At 34.2% G+C, this 14299-nt stretch overlaps 1 protein-coding gene across 1 annotated transcript; it reads right to left on the reverse strand.

Moving 5' to 3' along the window:
* Nucleotides 1–501: 501 nt before the first annotated feature.
* LOC8281038 (beta-xylosidase/alpha-L-arabinofuranosidase 2) lies at nucleotides 502–4753 on the reverse strand. Its single transcript, XM_002513661.4, has 7 exons — nucleotides 4064–4753; nucleotides 2892–3179; nucleotides 2609–2778; nucleotides 2420–2517; nucleotides 1965–2315; nucleotides 1466–1876; nucleotides 502–1282 (listed from the first exon to the last, which is right to left on the reverse strand). The coding sequence occupies exons 1-7, from the start codon at nucleotides 4502–4504 to the stop codon at nucleotides 708–710; spliced, it is 2334 nt and encodes a 777-aa protein (XP_002513707.1). The 5' UTR covers nucleotides 4505–4753; the 3' UTR covers nucleotides 502–707.
* Between the last annotated feature and the right edge of the window lie 9546 nt (nucleotides 4754–14299).

Below are 14299 nucleotides of genomic sequence, written 5' to 3' on the forward strand. Positions count from 1 at the left end.
AGGCTAGAGATTTTCAGTCATTTGAGAAATCAATTTAAGATTCCAAAAAACCAATTTGGGGATTAATTTTAGGTAGTTGGATTAGGATTTTTTTGGGGGTAAACAATAAGTTTAAAAACACGTCAGCAAAAGGTTAATGAGAGAAAACAAAAATTGGTTTGGCGTTACAAGGAGTGTATAAAATGGTCCTTTTTTTTAATACTAAGGTCATAATTGAATCAAAATAAGGTTCCAATATGACAAAACGTTAAAACATTAGGGTTAAATTTGTACCTTTTTCTAAAAGAAAAAAAAAAAGAAAAAAGAGAAGAACGATATTCTTAAAAAAAAAAAGTAATAAATTTTTTCTTTACTTCTTTTAAGAGAAACAAAATTCTATTTTATTTTTGTTTAATTAATAGTCCACGGTGAAGTTTAACCTAATAATCTTAAGTGACATAGCATCATTAATTATTGAGAATAATAACAAGATATAATAATAAAATAAATGAACACAACGGGGAAGCTTCAACCATAAGTTTCATTAAATTGAATTTCAAAACTCGAAATTTGAACATTTAGGCTTTTATGAATCAATTGAGAAAATTGTTACAACCCTCCCAACTATATTCAAAGCTTGACTCTGCAATTTGAAATTTTCTTTTTCAAATTATAAAAGAAAAAAAAAAAAGAAATTCATAATACTGCAAAGGAATTGAAGACTTGATTCAAATCCTAACAGTCAAAGAGTGCTCGAGGTTTCCTACATGAAGAACATGTCCTCCTAAGGCAACTTTCCGGCTTCCAAATTCGTCGACAACACTCAAATGCTTGCAAACGTCCACCTTAAAACTTACCATTCCATATGTTTTCGCATCCAAAGAAACCTTCTCAAAATCCACCAAGTGCTTCTGTGGTGAGTTGTGCACTGATGGAGGTGTAAAAAACAAGAACACTGTATGGGTTCCTCTCACTTTTCCAATATTTCTAACTTTCAGATCTATGTTAAAAGCTAAACCTTGACAATTTTGTTCCCCAGCATCTACTGATATGCATTTCGATGATGATCGACAAACATGGTCATCCTCCAAGGGAATTGATACTAATTGAGGTGCTTGAACTAGTTGGTGCTTATATTCAGAATAGCTCAGCCCATCTCCGAATGAATAAACTGTTTCTCCTGTGTAGAACCTGTAAGTTCTACCTGGATAGCCACTGGAAGGATCTGGTCTCATGTTCATGTTTGTCATTGGCACTTTGTCTACATATGCTTGTGGATACCATGTCATTGGCAATCTTCCACCTGAAAACAAAGAAAATTAACCAGTAAAATTCTAGTTACTGACAGTATTTCAATTTTTCTTTTCCTATTTAGCATAACTACTACTGCAATCCTTTTGTCTACAGTAGATCTCGAATACTCTTACAGAAAGTAAACTGAGATTAATTGGAATCTAATTATGAAATAGCCATTATGAAAACTTACTAGGATTGTAATACCCAAAAATAACATCAGCAATGGCAGCTCCACCAGCTTCGCCAGGGTAGCCAACCCACAAAATGCTAGTGATTTTGTCATTGGTTTTTGCAAAAGATACGTCCATGCCACCTCCAGACATTATAACAAGTATCACAGGTCCCTTGGATACATTTGCAACTTGTGTTATCAAAAGCTGTTGCTGTCCAGGAAGAAGAACGTCGACTCTGTCGCGACTCTCTGCCTCAATAGATTGATCAGCACCCATTACAAGCACCGTGGCATCTGCTGATGCTGCCAATTTCTTGGCATCGTCCACTTGGGCTGCGGCGCAGGCAACATTAGAGCAGCCTGCTAGATATGTAGTTGCAACTGAAGCTGTTAGTCCTTGCAAAGGGGTAGTATATTTGCAAGGGGTACCTGCAAATTTCCCAAGGATATAAATTAACCAATCAGGACAAAATGCAAAGAAACTCCTTGAGATTTAACAATTTCTTAAGTTATATACCCTCATAATTTCCAATCATTGTTTTTGTGACATTGGCATTGGGTCCAATTACTGCCAAGGTTTTGATGGCAGTAGGAGATAGAGGAAGTGATCCTGGAGAGTTCTTAAGCAACACTATCCCTTGTCTTGCGGCTTCACGGGCCAGCTCCTGGTTCACTGCTGTGCATACATCTTTTGGACCTAGTTTTCCATACAGTTGCTTGCTAGGGTCACCGTCAAAGAAACCAAGTCTCATCAAAGTGGCAAAATTGTTTGAGACAGCCTTATCTACGGCCGACACGTTCAATAATCCTGCATTCACTGCAGCTTCTGTGTGTTTGCCTAGGAAAGAGCCACAATTTAGATCTAACCCTGTAAAATGAAAATATCAGCAATTCAATACTATCAACAATCGACGACTTCCATTCTAGAAATTTAGCATCATCGCATAGCTAGGAAGTGATATCAAAGGTTACCTGCCAATATAGTTATAGCTGCAGCTTCTTCTGGTGTTTTGGTATAATGTTGGGAATTATAAATTACGTCTACTGAATCACAGTCAGAAACAATGTATCTGCAAAAGTTGAATGCCCGTGTAGGGTTAGTCATCAATAATAAACCTGAGTGATTGCATAAGATTCAAATTTTTGGAGAATAAGCAATACCCATTTAATTTCCATTCGCCTCGGATGATCCCAGCAAGGAGGTCAGGATCAGCGCAGGTAGGCTTACCATTGACCTGATTGTACGAACACATGACACTGGCAACATTTCCATCAATAACACAACTTTTGAATGGTGGTTGGAATGTATCATCTAAATCTTGCTTTGTTACCTAATTCATCACAAGCAAACATGGCAAAAAGAATGACACAAAAAGTTCATGGAAAAAACTGGATTAATTCTCATTTTGTAAGATGGAAACTAATGAATATCAATTTAAAATACCACAGCATTGAAATGGTAACGATCCGTTCCCTTCCAATTATCCAAGTCGTAGGCTGTATAATGTTTACAGCACGCAGCCACCTTAAGCCTTTCCGAATCACCGTTATCTGTTTGTTGCAGACCTCTAACATAACATGATCCATATTTACTTGAAAGCAATGGGTCTTCACCTGGAGTTTCCTGGCCTCTTCCCCATCTGGGATCGCGGAATATGTTAATATTTGGTGACCAAAATGTTAATCCTGCCAATCCTACATTGTACATTGCTCTAGCTTCAGTGGAAACCACCTTGCACAAACATAGGTATCATCTTCGTTTAGTCATATTTCCATCCAAAGGCATATCATATGAAATACTTATCAGAGGTGGACACTAGTCACAAGTGCTTATTTGCAAAAAGAAACACATAAGAATAAGTTTCACAGGCACCAAAAAACAACTGCATCTATCCAAAAGAAATACAGAGCTGTAATGGATACAGAAATATTTTAATTCTTTTTCAAGTATTTCCTATATTTTTCATTCAAAGAGTTACAATCCCATCTTTAAATATATCCAAAATTCTGCTACACATTTCAGCTGCAAACTCATGACTCAAAATTTAGTGGCTTTTTAACTAGAACAGGTACATCAATTATTGACTTTAAGTAAAGTTAAGACAGTCTTTCTCTTTCCTCTATATAGATAGAGAGAGAAAGCAAGCTGTAATCCTGTACCCTGAATATATTATTGTTGCAAAATTCACAATCATAACTATACCTACCTTGCTTCAACAAATTATATATATTAATCACCCCAATGATTTTAGCACCAAAAAAATCAGTATCCAACGCAACAACCACAAGACTTAATCAGTACCTACTTCAGTTGAATGACAAGAAATTATGCCCACAACCAAATATTGGTTTTTAGCCTACTTTAACACTTACACCCGCAATTAAAGATCTTAAACCTTGTTTAGTACTATTTGGTGATGCTCTTTCTGCTTGGATAAAACATGACAAATTCACAATTGATCGGAAGAAAAAATAAAATCTGGAAGATCAATTAAAGAAACCCAGCAATGCATTTAACTTACTTAACAACTAATTTTATTCCAGTTATGCTACTATCCAAATGCTCAATTCGATATTAAAGCAGAAAACAAGGGAAATGGTTAGAAGAGATGGCACCTTTCCAATGGCCTCAAAAAGAGAAGCATTGAAGGAAGCAGCAGTTAAAATGACCTGAGGAAAGCTGGTAGCTCCAGGTACTATATTGGAGAAATGGGTACCTGGACCCACATAAGAAACTCCATGTAAAGCCTCAGACCACCATTCATACTTTGGTATTCCAAGTCTACTCACACTCCCTGCACTATTAACCAAGAATCCTATTTTTTCTTGCAATGTAAGTCTATTTACCAGGTCTGTAACTCTGTCACTTATTCCTAAAGAAACATTACAGAATCCGAAACTCGCTAATGACGGATTGCTCTTTACGTCACAAGCGAAAACAGGAGATGATTGTGCTAAAACCTGGTTTCTTGAGCTCAAAACGTACAAAGAAAAACAGAGGAACAAGCAGAGTAAAGCAGAGACGTTAGGTGCTCCGTTTTCAACAACAGAGGCCATCAAAGACTGTGAGTGAGCCTCAGAAGCGTGTGACTATTATGAAATGATACTAATAAAGAAGGTATCTTGTTTTGAGAGTACAATTGTGTAGAACATATATTCAGAAGAGGACGTTGTTTTTTAGTAGCCCGTGATGGATAATGAGAAAGAAAAGGAAGGACAATTGAATAAAAAGCAATATAATTTATGGGCGCTGCAGGGATTGTTTGAGCAGAGACCAATTAGGGGAATCTATTATTTCAAGAAAATTGAGAAGTTTATAAACAAGTCCGTGATGGGTTTCTCGTCTTCTATGCTAATATTGTTAGGGGCTACTTTTGTTTGCTTGTTGTGTAAATTTTTTTTGAGTGCGTGTGAATCTAATGTGGATGAGTGAGAGTGTAATAATATATCTATATACTGTATATAGTTTCTCATGTGAGAGATACAGAGGCTGATATTTCGGCTTTCGCTCGCTTCTTAGCCGTATTTCTGATGAGAAGGAATCAAAGCGTTTCGTTCAAAAATTCAATTTTGGGTAATTCTTGGCTACGTCACCTGCGTACTAGTGTTTAAAATTTAATATTAGATTAATATATAAATAATTATTTAAAACTAATAAAATTTTATTTATTTATTTCAACGTATAAATAAAGATATACATGCGGAGTATATAAAAGCTTTTCTTCGGTTATTCTCGTTATTTCACTTAGCATTTTAAGATAATTTTTTAAAAATTTAATCTATCGTATTATCTATAGACAATTTGAATTAAATATTAAAATATGATATTATTTATCAAATGCAGTATTTTTTAATTAAATTATTCATTACTATTAATAGCTCAAGAATTTAAAATTAATTAATATAAATATAAATATAGTTAATATATATGCTATTATAGATCTAATAAATTTTGCCTATTGTTCTCTCTTTTATCTTAATTGTTATAGATTCAACTAGACAAATGTCCGTCTTCTAAGCAGGTTAAAATATTACTAAAATAATATTAATAATTTTAATAATATATTTTATATATATAAATGAATAAAATATAATAAAATAATAAATAATTATATATAATAGTTTTTTTAACTATTGAATTTCACTATAATTAGTATCTTACGGATTATCGAAAATTTCAATACCTGATAATCTATGTTTCAATAGTATTCTTTTCTAAATAAAATACCTCAAAGAAATCAAGATAAATTTAAATACTTAAAACTTGCATGAAAAAATGAAGGAGAGAATTAATATGAATAAACTTGATGAAGAGTTTAATTAAATCACTATGAGAAAAAAGAGAAAACAAAATATATTGAAAGAATACACTAAATCAAAAGAAATGCCCTTTAGAAATAGAAAGAATCCATGTAAGAAAAATAAACTGTGCTAGAATACGTGATAATAAACTCTTTAAAAAATATACCAAAATGCATAGACATAGCTTTAAAAAATAGAGAGATATATTTAAAAAAGAGAAAACATCTCCTAAAACACTATTTTTATGCAAAGAAAAACTATTGGTTTGAATTTAACTAACATGGTAAAAAACAAAGAAGATAAAGATAATTTAACTAGCCTATGGGAAGAAAATCAATGACAAACATAAAAATAATGAAGAAGTAGAGTTGAAAAAGATGGTCACCAGATACTCTTGTTGATTGGTTAAAGTTTAATAAATGCCCTTTCTAGGTGGAAATATATCATTTGGCCCCATATGAGATCAATATTAGGAACTCTAAGGAGATTAGCAAACGCTTAGGGACTTTCATCACAATGGACAAGCTTTTTTCAAGAGTAAGGTACCGTGTGAGATAAGGGTAAGAGTTTTGATTGATGTGGAGGAACCGTTGCCCTTGGGATTTTTTAATGACCGGAGCAACAAGGTGATCGGGTTTAGAGAATCGGATTAGATCCCTTTTAGATATGAGCGACGGCCTGAATTTTGTTTCTTCTATGGAAGGTAGGGTCAGGTTTTAAAGATTTGCCCTGATCAGGATGCAGAAGAACATCAGAAGGCTTTCGAATTAGGTAAGTTCAAATATGGGCCTTGGCTGATAAAAACGTGGCTAACTTGTGCCAAACCCGTATTTAATATTCATGTCTTCACCAAGAATCGTTCACCTAATCAAGCAAGAAAACTCTAACACCTAACAAGACCCTTAAATAACTTATACTTAAGAACCTCAATTATAAAGAATTAAAGGTTGTTTAATATGAACATAAGTTTAGATTAAACTAAGTTTGTGAAATACAAGCCTTCACTTGATAAATTCACAAGTTCATAAAGAATAAAAGAAGAGAATTAACTCCAAAATAATTAATATTCAATAACCTTTACATAGAAATTCGTACTAGCTTATATAGGCCTTAGAAAAACCTAATTCTATAATGATAAGGAAGCAAATACCAATAAGACTAAAAGTAGAACTCCGAAACTAAAAAAATAACTTAAAGTAAGACTCCTAACTATTAAAAGACTTCTTTAAATAAATAAAAAAACACTCTTAAAATTCATCCAACCCTAGCCCATATAATAAATATAACATTTGGGCTTAAGTACCATGTAATAAGTGGTCAATTCTTGAGTATTGGACTCCAAATAGCTTGACTTGTTTATTTTCGCATATTTTGACTTGTTCATGCCTCCATATATTGAATTAAGTTGACAAGAGTATATTGAGGCCCATTGTCTTAATTAAGCCTAATCTCATTTAGACTTTGGATCTGACTAGAACTCCTAGTTGGATTAGGACTCCTAGTGGAAACAAGATTACTTTCGTCCCTTGAACTCCTTGCTGAATTAGGATTCTTAGTGGAATTAAGATTCATTATCGAAGTAGGATTTCTTGAGTAAGTAAGATTTGCATTATTAGCATTCCTTGTTGCAGTAGGATTCCTTATGCTACATGGATTCTCATCATTGGCAAAGAAGTGTCGTTAGTCCTAGAAGCTTCAAGGATGGTGGGAGAGGTAGAGGAACTAGGGCATTTGCTCTGGTCTCTAAACAAAAGGATTATGACTCAGTAAGCAACATGAGTATCTTAGAGGACAAGTAACCCATGGAAGAGGACTAGCCAAACGAGTTCGCAATGGTGCCTTACACATCAAGGGGTTTCAGTGTAGTCATGGTACATAAGTGGCGTCTAATGATTGTCAAGATCAAGGAGGAAGTAATCTTGCAAAGGAAGAATGGAGGTGCACGTCTATCATAAGCATGTAACCATTTACGTTTGCGGGGATGACTAGACCGCTAGGTCCCATATAATAAATGAAGGAGTTTTAGAGCAAACTGAAAGAATTGTTAGGAAGGAGTACCAGATGATGTTGGGCCAAGTTTAGACCTGAAAGGCAAGAGGATTATGGGCTAGGGGTCAGGTGAGGCTAATTAGATCTTGAAAATTAAAAGTAAGGAGGGGGTTTGATTGGAGGATGAAGGTGACATTAAGCACAAGGTTATGGATTTTTATAAGGACTTTTTTGCAGTGGATAGGATTAACATTAATAATGACATGTTGTCATCCATTTCTAGATGTGTGAAGGATCAGATGAACCATGCCCTTATAAGTCTTATCCTTAACATCAACGTGAAAGAGGCTATATTTAGCATATGCCCTTATAGATCTCCTGGTCTAGATGGTTTCCAAGGGATTTTTTATAAAAAAAATTAGGACCTGTTAGGGGAGAAAGTTTGTTTAGCTATAAAATCTTTCTTTGGGAGAGCTTCTTGTTAAAAGGGTGGAATAAGATAAACCTAACCCTATTCCTAAGGTGAAAAATCCTAAATTTTCTTCACAGTTTAGACCTATCAATCTTTGTAAGTACTTGTACAAAGTTATATAAGAAATTATAGTCATGAGATTACCTTTCGTATCCTCCCTTGTAAACCCATTCCAAGCTACCTTTGTCCATGGAAAGGATATTCATGATAACATCCTAGTGGCTTATGAGGTTTTTCATGCATTGAGAATAAATAAAAATAATGCTTCAAGGCTATGACTATAAAACTTGACATGCATAAAGCCTGTGATAGGGTGGATTGGATGTTTTTAGAGGCAATGCTAAGGAAAATGAGATACCATGAGTTTTTCATGCATATCATTTTACAATGTGTAACAATTGTCTCATACTTAATTATCATTATTGGTTCCACTACCCTTTTCTTCAAACCATCTAAGGGGCTAAGACAAAGAGACCCTTTATCTCCTTACCTATTTTTTATGGTCTCAAATGCCATGTCCTTCTCTCTATTAGAGGCTATTAGATGTCAGAAGATTAATAGGCTTAGGTTATCTAGAAGAAGCTTGGTTTTGACTCGCCTCTTATTTGCAAATGACACCTTATTTAAAAGGAATAAGGAGAGCAACCTTTCAAGAAGCTAGAAACTTGAAGGAAATGCTAGATAAGTATGCCAAATCATCTAGTTAGTATATTAACCCTCAAAAATCTTTTATATATTTTAGCAGATTTGTGTGTGAAAATGATAGATCTGAAATTCTCAAACTCTTGGGGATGAATATTATGGAGGGTCAATATAAATACCTAGGTCTGCTTTCTGTTTGGGATTGTTCTAAAACTCAAGCCTTAAAGTTCATTATAGAGTGTTAGAAGAGTGCTTTGTTATCTCATGCAGGTTAAAAAGTAATGATGAAATATGTTCTTTCTACTATCCCAACTTATAGCTTGAGTTGCTTCAAGTTTCTCAAAACTATCTGTAAAAAGATTAATAACAAGATTATGGCATTTTAGTAGGGCGGGTCTATAGATAAGAGGCCTCTTCACTTTAAAAAATGGTAGGTTATGACCAGGTCTAAATTTAAGGGAAGAGTGGGGTTTCATGGCACAGAAAAATTAAATTTTGCTCTCCTGAGTAAGCAAATTTGAAAATTGGTTATAGAGCGTTACTATATTTGGTCCAACTGATGAAAAACCTTTATTTCCCTAAGGGTAATTTCTAGGTAGCTGCAAGAGGATGCAAAACGTCCTATGCCCAATTTAGTATGTTGGAAGTTAGACCATACCTTATGAGGCGGTATAGGATTAATATGGGGGATGGACAATTGGTAAGCATATGGAATGATCCTTGGATTCCCTCCTATCCTAGTTTTCAGGTCACATCTCCCAAGCCTTCCAATTGTGTTTTATCTAGAGTTGCTAACCTTATAGACCATAAGGATGAATGGAATAGGGATTTAATTACTAGTACCTTCTCAGGCCAAGAGGGTAATGCCATCATGAACATCCCTATTGGTCTAATTCACATGCTAGACAAAATGGTGTGGCAGTTTGATAAAAAGGAAAAGTTGTCGGTTAAATTTGCTTATCATCTAATATGTGATAGTATGGATAATGAGCAAAGGAATAGCAAACTAAACACTTTTAATAACCAGGACCATAGTATACAAAAATTAATATGGGACTCCCTTCTTTCTCCAAAGATTAAAACATTTATCTAAACGCCTTTTTCAAACTGTCTTCATACTGCTATCAAGTTATATGCTCAGAAACTTAGGGAGTCTAGTTTGTGTCCTATTTGCCTTATAAGAAGGAAATAATTGAGCATGTTCTGTTTTTTTGTGATTATGCTCGTGCCTCTTAGTTTGTCTAATTTGGAATTTACTCTTAGGGATGACTGCATTTCTTCTTTCAAAAATTGGTGGCAGGAAATGGTGTTAAGCTCTAATAATATATTAAATAATTGGTTTATGTTTAAATGTGCTGCTCTTTGTTTGAGCATTTGGAAAAGTAGGAATGGCTTAATTTTTTATGGTAAGGTGCCTGATCCTTTTCCAACTATGCTCAAGGCCAAAAGCTGGTACAAAAAATAATGGATGTTAGAGCTATTTCTGACTCTAGAAATTTAAGTGCTCTTAGGCTGGTCTCCCCTCCCATAGTTAGGTGGTCATCTTTGCCTCCAAGACAATTGAAATTCAACGTGGATGCTACCTTCAAGGAATTTGATGGTCTTGTCAGAATTGTTGTTATTTGCAGAAACTCTATGAAGATTAATGTATGGGTGTGCTAAAAAAAGTCAGAGCTTCCTCTCCTTTAGCAGCAAAAGCTTTTGCTCTTCTTGAGGCTATCTGTTTAGCTAAGACCTATTATGGTTGCTCTTATGTTTTTGAATCTAATTTTCTAAACCTTTTTAATGTTTAAAATAATGTCTAGGATACTCCTTGGGAGATTAACTCAATCGTTCGGATTATTAGGTCGGAACTTAGTTATATTCCTTTTTATTTCTATTGAATATGTATCTAGGTCTTACAACAAACCTATTGATTGGGTAGCATAAGCTACTTTGAATGAGTCTCTTCCTAGTAGCTAGCTTGCTACCAGTCCTTGTACTTTTAGTGCTCTTCTTCAAGATGATATTTCATGATATTTTAATTCTTCAAAGAAAATTAATTTTGTAGTAGCAAAATGGTCCTCCTACAACATACAAATTATGAATGTGTCCCTCAACTCTACTTGCAAGGCCGTATGGAGACGATGTCGTGCTTTAATGGTGTTTTGGTCTTTTAGGCTTCATCTAATAACCACTTTCCACTTGTCTAGCAACATGGAAAAGAAATCATGTCCCTATAAATAGTAGAATATGAGCCCGATTTGATTGGCTTTGTAGACTTTCACCAAGCACAGTCCTAACACCTATCCATATGATACCTATCTCTAGTTGGTAGAAAATAACTCTACTCCTTGATAAATGGTAGTACTACAACCTGTTTTGGTTGTATTTATGGACTTCTCCATAGCACAATCCTCTCATCTACTTATATAATGTCTATAAAATCGACCTCTCTTACATCGATGTCACAAACAAGAAACTAATATAAACCTAAACAATTTCTATTGTCTCCATTTATCATTGTAAATTTTCTAACAATGAATTAGTAAGAGATGTAATAATATTTAGTTTAAAAAAACCTGATATTGCATATCCTTTTATTAATTGCACTGTTGTTTATATAGAGCTAAAACATAACAAAGAAATCAAGATAATTTGCTAATATTAAGCTATGTCTAACCAATTCCTAATATCAAGCCATAACAAAAATAAATAAAAATATTTAGAAAATATTTTTAAAAGACTTGGTTTGTTGACCAATTATTTAACAATTCAAAATTCTAGCAATCTAAGGCACATTTCTAAAGCTGCTATTTGCCTTAGTAGTTATAAATGTTATGCTTTTGTCTTCATCAATCTTTTTAACCTATATTTTCTTTTGTATTTAAATTTGGAAGGAGAAAAATGAGATATATATTTTCTAGTTGATTGTACTCCTACATTTATATGCATTGGTTATTGATGTGTGCTAATCGTGTTAGCTACAATCTAAGGCAGCGTACCTATCGATGCAGTCTAGCACTAATGGCGAGTATCAAGGTCGTATTCCTCGGGAAAGTGAAAGCCCAGAGTTACTCCTTTGTTCTTTTTTATATTAACCTAAAATGGATAATGAATAATTTCTAAACTAACTATTCACTACAAGCTAAGTTCCGAGGGAGATGCAGGAGTAATTGATAAATGAAATAATCAAGACAAGAAGACAAACCCAAAGGGAATCTAAACTAGTTGGCAATCGAACAAAAGATAAAGGATTGGTGAGTCTAATTATGCTACCCGTGGACGAATTCTTAACCGAATTCGGTTTCTCTCTCGAGATAACCGAATTCGGTTTCTCTCTCGAGATAACCGAATTCCTAAACCTAATAACCTAAAGTTAGAATCTCTTCCTAACGATTGATTCTTAAATTAGCATTAAGCTTTAATCCGCCTCTATTAAGCTTTGTTAATTCTTAATCTGGCTAGTTAATTATCCTTATCTCTAAGCGATTATTAACCAGTTCTTGTTATTCAAAATTCCAATTGCCAAACAGATTTCTCAATCTCATAAAGCAATCTAAACATCACAATTCACAACGTCTCATGAATAATGCATAATCTTATTAATACTAAAAACAAGAAGAATACAAAACCAACTCAAACAATCCAACAATATAATATCAAGCCAACATAGTAAAGAAATCCCAATGGATTAAATCAGTCTAGCTAAACATGTTCATGTTTAAAACAATCTAGGAAATCAATTACAATGAAATAATAATGAAAATAAAACATGTACACCCTTTTCTCTCGAATTGGATGAACAGCTCTAAATCTGAATCTACACTTTGATTAATCTCCCAAACTGCCTCTTGAATTGCTTCCACTACGGTTTTGCACTCGGAACCTTGTGATTCCGGGATTCTTACTCCCCGCAACTCTCTCTCGCATTCAATACTGTGCAGAAACCGAACCAGCCGCTAGGGCTCTATGTCACTTCTTCCCCTCTCGCACTTTCTAAAAAAAATTCATTTTTCTTATATATTTAACTCAGCACAGCCGTGTTCAAGGCCGTGCTGGTCAGCACGGCCGAAGTCCAAGCCGTGCTGAAACTGTGGATCTCACCAAGTAAGGTTTCACCACAGCCATGTTTCTCCCCGTGTTGGCCACCACGGGCCGTGCTGAAGGCTATGGTGGCTACAGAAACCGTGCCCAAAGTGCAAATTTCAAGAATCAAAGTGTGAAAGTGCTGGAATTCGTACGATAAACAATAGTATATGCTCAAAGGATTAAATGCCTAAGATCACAAAAAGAATCATTCACTAAAATCCTTACTTCATAGAATAACGCTCGCAAATGCTCTAAATCCAATTAAAAGATAAATAATTAAAGAGATTTGTTATTCTTTCTTTCTTTCTTTCTTTCTTTTTTCTTCTTCTTTTTTTCTCTTTTTTTTTGTTTTTTTTTATAATAATGAACTAGCAGCTTATTAGCGACCGCTGCATACAACTCGAATAAACATAAAGAATAACAAATACAAATTGGATCAAAGGGAGCATTTAAAATATCAAAAAGATTTAGTGAATTTACCAACATAGCAACTAGCATTTTAATCCCACATAAAGTTGAATAAATCATAGAAAGAAATTCCAGCATAAGGGTAAAGGAAAGATAAATGTAAAGAATGGTATAATTGAAGTGTATAGGTGTAGATTATGAAGAAAAGGTTAAGGCTCAAAAACTGGCTAACTAATGGAAACATAAGGTGATAGGCTTTTGGTCAAATGTGGTGAATCCTAAATCGCCAAATCATCTCATGGTATTCACAATATTCATGTAACTTCAACACACATTACAAAGCAAGTTCTAGAAGCAAAGTTAAGTACAATGCACACTCAAACAAGAAATATAAAGAGCATAAGTATAATGAATGCTCAACTGGCTCAAAATCTCACTTTCAGGTGTGGTATTAGGTGCAGTTGGTTCGCAACATCATTAATTGAATCATTACTTAAGAAACACATGCATATGATATTATCAACGTTCTAAGTTAAAATTCGACAATTCGAAAAAATAATTAAATAACACCGGTTTAACCCGGTAGGGTTGATGTGTAAAACACCATAAATTATTTTCTAAGGACAATGAACAACAAAGAAAAGTAACTACAATTCTATAAATCAAGTCATCAATCAGCTCAAAAATAGCATACTCAAGTGCATAAAAATACAGTGTCCTAACATCCCCTAAAAATACACAACACCTAGCCATAGCAATTTCATATATATTAAAAATCCATATGAGAGATTAAGGTTTATCCATAAGCACCCCACACTTGAAGAACACACTGTCCTCAGTGTAAAATGTTATGGATACCCCGCATGGAATGCTCAACTAAGAGAACAAAGGCAATACAATCCAAGTGCATGACATGTATGAAAAATAAAGTAAATAAATGCAGAAAAATAAAAAGATCTAGGGGACTG

This window comes from Ricinus communis, chromosome 8 (assembly GCF_019578655.1).
Source record: "Ricinus communis isolate WT05 ecotype wild-type chromosome 8, ASM1957865v1, whole genome shotgun sequence".
Taxonomy (NCBI): domain Eukaryota; kingdom Viridiplantae; phylum Streptophyta; class Magnoliopsida; order Malpighiales; family Euphorbiaceae; genus Ricinus; species Ricinus communis.